Source organism: Mus caroli, chromosome 3, assembly GCF_900094665.2.
Source record: "Mus caroli chromosome 3, CAROLI_EIJ_v1.1, whole genome shotgun sequence".
In the NCBI taxonomy this organism is placed as follows: domain Eukaryota; kingdom Metazoa; phylum Chordata; class Mammalia; order Rodentia; family Muridae; genus Mus; species Mus caroli.
Genome location: NC_034572.1, coordinates 28,765,295 through 28,770,802, shown reverse-complemented (window position 1 = coordinate 28,770,802; position 5,508 = coordinate 28,765,295). Strand labels below are relative to the sequence as shown.

The window sequence follows — 5,508 nt, the reverse complement described above, 5'->3', positions numbered from 1 at the left end:
TGAGGTGTGTGTCACTGTAGGCTGTGTATGAGGTGTGTGTCACTGTAGGCTGTGTATGAGGTGTGTGTCACTGTAGGATGTGTGTGAGGTGTGCGTCATGGAGGATGGGTGTGAGGTGTATGTCATGGAGGATGGATGCAGGGAGGTGGCTGGGTTGAATTTTGAGGTTTTCCATATCCAGCTGCATTTGTCAGGCTATCCTGACAGGTTATCTATTCACATCAGGGTATCTACAGCAGTGGTTCTCAACCTGTGGGGTGCGATCCCCTTGGAAGCACCGAATGACCCTTTCAAAGGGGTCACACATCAGATATCCTGTATACCAGATATTTACATTATGATTCATAAGAGTAGCTAAATTACAGCTCTGAAGTAGCACTGGAAATCATTGTTGGTCACTACAACATGAAGAACTGTATTAAAGGGTCACAGCATTAGAAAGGTTGAGAGTCACTGATCCAAAGTCATATTACCCCTGAGCAGGAATAGTGGCTACACTTTTTTACATGCACTTTCAGCTTTATATATGGTGATAGTTATCATGTTTTTCATGTTATGAAACAAAAATTCATCTAAACTTTGATGTGGGGATCAAGGAGAGCTACAGATAGGCATTAATTACACAAAGTTGCTATTTATATAGGTGTTATTTTAAGGTTAGAACTTAAAGTAGGAACAATAGCATTTCTCAGAAAAAAAACCTTATTGAATGTGAACATGTAACTTTTTTCTGTCTAATGATAACTAGCTGGATACTTTAAAAACCACTCTCAATAGAACATCCAGTGACTTACAAGCTCTGAGGAAAAATATTTCCAAAGTAAAGAAGGACATCTTTGACGAAACATTAAGGTAAGAAAAACCCATATAAAGATATGTAAATAGTAAATATATTTCTGGTCTATATTTAGAAATGTATTAGTGCTTAAAATTATTTTTGTAAATATATGCAAGATTATAACTGTTAACGTTCCTTTTTTTGCTGGTGCTAGGTATGAAACCTAGGGTCTTAAATGTGGTAGGTAAACATTTACCACCCAGTGGTACCCCAGCTCACTGAGCTCCGCCTTAGCTCACTGAACCCCACCCCTGCCCACTGAGCTCCACTCAACTTATTTGCTCCATTATCAAGCTCCAGATCTTCTCGTTTTATTTTGTTTTTCATCAGAGAGGCTCAGAGAAATAGTTTTATAGCCTACCAGATACATGATGGTAATGACAATGTTTGCAGCAGAAGCAACTATTCTTGTGTATATGTGTCAAGGACTCTTTTAAGCTTGTTTTCTAAATTTCCTTACAAACATTATTTAGATTACAAAAACTTAAACATCACAATGAGGTTGTAAAACATAAATTAAAGATGATAACTGAGAAGACCCTATCTATTGAAGAGAAAGCTACCAACATGGAAGACATGCTGAAGGAGGAGGAGAAAGGCTTGAAGGTAAACCTTCTTTTGGATTTTTACAGAAGCACAGCAATTTTCCAAAGAATGAAGTACTTCGTGCTAGGAATTAGAGCACTGTGAAGCCTCAAAGGGCCCTGGTTCTAAAGGTAGCCCCACACTGTGCCCTGTAGCCCATTCCCTTCTGTTGCCTATTCTTCCATGTTTCCCCTGCCCATCTGGTCAGTGTGTGGCAAGTGTCCTTGTTTGATAGCATTCTGCCTCCTCCTCATTCTGTTGTGTGTATTCATGATCAAACCTTCTCATACTCTGGCCCATTGTGGGTATTCCATCAGCATTTTAACCTCTTACAGCCTGGGGTCATTTTTGGCAAGAGGCCTGTGAAATGCACCATTTCACTAATTAGGTGGGCCTCTTCTTCCACCAGTCTAGAGTGTGCTAGTGATAGTAAATCCAACTTTTAAGAAACCAGAGGAGGTTTCTTTGCCATCTTCTCTTTGGAATTTTGGAAAGGGCACTAGGTTTGTGGCAGGGCACCCCTGCCTCCTGATTTTCCTGTCTTTTGTTGATGAAGGAGGCGAAGGGATAATGAAGATGGAGTCATCTCTGAGCACTTGACTAGATCGTACAAAATATGACTCTGCTTGCACCTGAAGATGCCTGGTTCCTCAGTGTGCTCTGAATTCCCAAGTAACAATGCCCGTTGACCCGAGTGGTAGTTAAGTCCAAATCATGCCCTTTTGTTTCACCTGGCCTTAAGAACATGTTTTCCTATGGTACAAACATAGTTATAAGAGCTGAAAAATATCCTTGAAAGGCTGAGTATATGAACTAGGTAAGTCACAGAGGATAGTAAAAGTTATGACATTTAAAAACAAATCAGGTGAATTGAGCTCACTATAGATGTTATCTGTACAAGACTTAACACAAATTAGGCCCATCAACATTTCATCATGAATGGAGAGAGAGAGCACGAGGCCCACTTCTCCCAGAAAGATGACTAGCAGTTAATGCTTGTTGCTGGGGCTGTCACTCTCTCTGGTGGTATAGCCACACAGAAGTTGCCCATGATCCACCCATGCTCAGTGGGTAACTTCCCACCCATGCTCAGGCAAGTAACTCTTTAGAGTGTGGACCTCACACCCAAAAAAGTCATAGGAGGCCAGGTATAGTGGCACACACTTTTAATCCCAGCACTCAAGAGGCAGAGGCAGGTGGATCTCTGTGAATTTGAGACCAGCCTGGTCTACAAAGTTACAGGACTGCCAAAGTTAGATAATAAGACCCTGTCTCAAAACAAGCAAACTAGCAAGCAAGCAAACAAGAAGCCATGAAAGAAGGAGGTAGACTCTTCAAGAAGAAAGGTACTGGTGATGGAGGGAGGGGACTACAGGATGCGAAATCAAGGTGAAACGACTACAGTTCAGTACACAAATGTATGAAACTGGCAATGAAAATAGAAATAAAACCATTTGAAGACACATGGTAGGGATTAGAATATATTGCTAGCAGAGCAATGCTAAGTGAAGTTCTTAATAGAAGGAAATGATAGTAGGTAGATGGCCCAGGCCTCCATAAAGGCAGAAAGAGGATTGGAAATTGCATTACAAAAAATACATTAAAAACTCCTCACATTTAACAAAGGAAGATAGATGAACTTGAAAATATGAACATTGATGCAGATGTACCAATGCTTTGTGAGAGGGCTGTGCTCTGTAGAAGGGATCTCCTATGTCTGTTTGGAAATTCCATCTGTCAAATCAAGCTGCTCTAACTGTAACTGAGGCAGGAAACAGAAGGGGGGCGTTCCAAGAGAAAGCAAGGATTCTGGGACAGAACAAGGTGTGGAGGTTTCCACCCAGGAACATGGAGGAAGTCCGAAGCATGGGCACTGAGCAGCAGTAACCAGCCACTCGGCAGAACTTAGAATAAAAGGGATAGTAAGTTATGGTCTAATTGGGGAATAACCAAAACTTATGGCCAAGGAATTTGTAAATATGAGTCTCAGAGTTGTTATTCCAGGAGCTTGGGGATGGGAGGAAAACCCCCACTTCTATTGTGCTTGCCTCGCTGTTTGTTTGTTTCAGGAAAAGCTCAATGGACTTAGTCACCAGGCTTTCAAATTCTACTGAGCAGTCTTTGAGAAGGTCCTGAGTTCAGCGAGAAGTGACAATTAGATGAGAAATACCATTATCAGTTATTGGTTATCTTTTGATTTGTGAAAATTTGCACACATTAGTCATGGGCTTGTTTTGTTTCACATCAAGGTTCATTGGCTACGGAGTGGGAATGTGGTTATGAGGGAGAACTGTTTCAGTATTTAAAAGTGTTAACTTGTAGTTGGCCTGGTGGTTGGCAGGTCACAGGGAAACTCAGAATGTGTTGGTCATGAAGCTTTCAGGTCAAGGTAGGTTCTTGAGGAGTGTCAGGACCAGAAACTTCTGTCTTTGAGGCCAGCACAGAAGAAAAATCAAGCAATGCAAAGGCTTAGTGAAGGGCTGGACCAGGGTTTGCCTGGCACTGACTTCTACACATTCTCAAGAGCCAATAGTAAAATTTTCAGCATTTTTTTGTTAAGTTCATTACTAAAACTAGCAACTATTAAAACCTAAATTTTATGTAAACGCATAAACACATTATATTCAAGTCAGAAGTAACAGATAGCATTCATCATTTATAAATTATACTCTGTGATTAGCTGTGGACTTGAGGTTAAAATGACATCCCTTACACTTGCCATCTATACGTTGCTTCTGTATGTCATCTCTGTAGTGGTGCAACTATACCAGTAGTTTGAAATTTCCCACTGTGGATGTTCTTACACCATAGAAGGAGTAGTCATCCTTAGTCCCCATCCACTGGAGAGCTGATGGCTAAATGTGGCCCTAAAAAGCTTCAAATTGAACAGTATGATTTCTTTTCCGTTTTTATATCCTCAAGACTGTTCAGTGAACTCTGAACTCACAGGGTGTCTAGTTCTCAGGCCAGGGCAATATTGGATGGAGTTAGGATGGTAGGTCAAATGACACAAGGATAGAAAACTGCCAACCTTGTCTACCAGCACTGGAGATAAGAGAGTGGGGGGAGTGGCCAAGCTTTGGGAAGACCTTGTATTTTCAAGGGCTAAATGTTGACGGGAACTTTTGAGCTCCTAAATTTGAATGCTCATGTAAATACAGATTTTAAACTATTATAATTTAACTAACTGTTGTAACTCCTACAATTTCTTTTCAGGAAGTGGAGGTTCAATTGGGCATAGTAAAAGACGTGTTATTTAAGAAAGTCCAAGAGTTACAGAACGAGATAGCGAAAGAGAAAGCCCTGGTATCAGAAATTGAAGGAACCCGTTCCTCCCTGAAACATCTTAACAAACAGTTACACAAACTGGATTTTGAAACCCTGAAGCAGCAGGAAATTATGTACAGTCAGGTAGGTGCTCCTCTCTGTGAGTATCTCCTGTAAGGACTTTAGTGCCTCTGGTAGTTGAATTATCCTAGTGCCCCATGAGAATGAAGAGTTCTAAGATAGCCTAGATAAACACGCAACTGGTGGCAGCTGGCTCCCATGTTAGGATAATAGAGGCTTGAGAGGGTCTTAAAAGCTACTACTTTAAATTTTAATCTAAAAAGAAAAACAGGCAAGGGGACCAACACTCTGGGGAGGGAGAAAGGACTGTGTGTTAAAGGACCTGGAGCAGTGGGTCCCTTAGTAAACTAAAGTCTGCAAACATGAGCGTCTTCCACCCACTTTATCTGCACAATACAGTGGAATGCTTGCCCCTTAGTTTTGCCTACATACCTACTTCATGTTCATGTTTATTTTCTAACACCTCCCCATACATCTTAATTTCTTTTATGTTGTTGTTGTTGTTGTTTTTGAATTAATTTTTTATTAGGTATTTTCCTCATTTACATTTCCAATGCTATCCAAAAAGTCCCCAACACCCCCCCCCCATCCCCTACCCACCCACTCCCACATTTTGGCACTGGCATTCCCCTGTATTGGGGCATATAAAGTTTGCAAGTCCTATGGGCCTCTCTTTCCAGTGATGACCTACTAGGCCATCTTTTGATACATATGCAGCTAGAGTCAAGAGCTCTGGG

The 5,508-nt window shown here is 41.1% G+C and overlaps 1 protein-coding gene across 1 annotated transcript in view; it reads left to right on the top strand.

The window, feature by feature from the left end:
* Ccdc39 (coiled-coil domain containing 39) overlaps nt 1–5,508 on the top strand; it is a 32,555-nt gene that overhangs the window by 13,246 nt on the left and 13,801 nt on the right. The window contains exons 8-10 of the mRNA XM_021157490.2: nt 749–852; nt 1,312–1,444; nt 4,640–4,834. Coding sequence (XP_021013149.1) covers nt 749–852; nt 1,312–1,444; nt 4,640–4,834 — 432 coding nt within the window. The remainder of the gene's footprint in view (nt 1–748; nt 853–1,311; nt 1,445–4,639; nt 4,835–5,508) is intronic.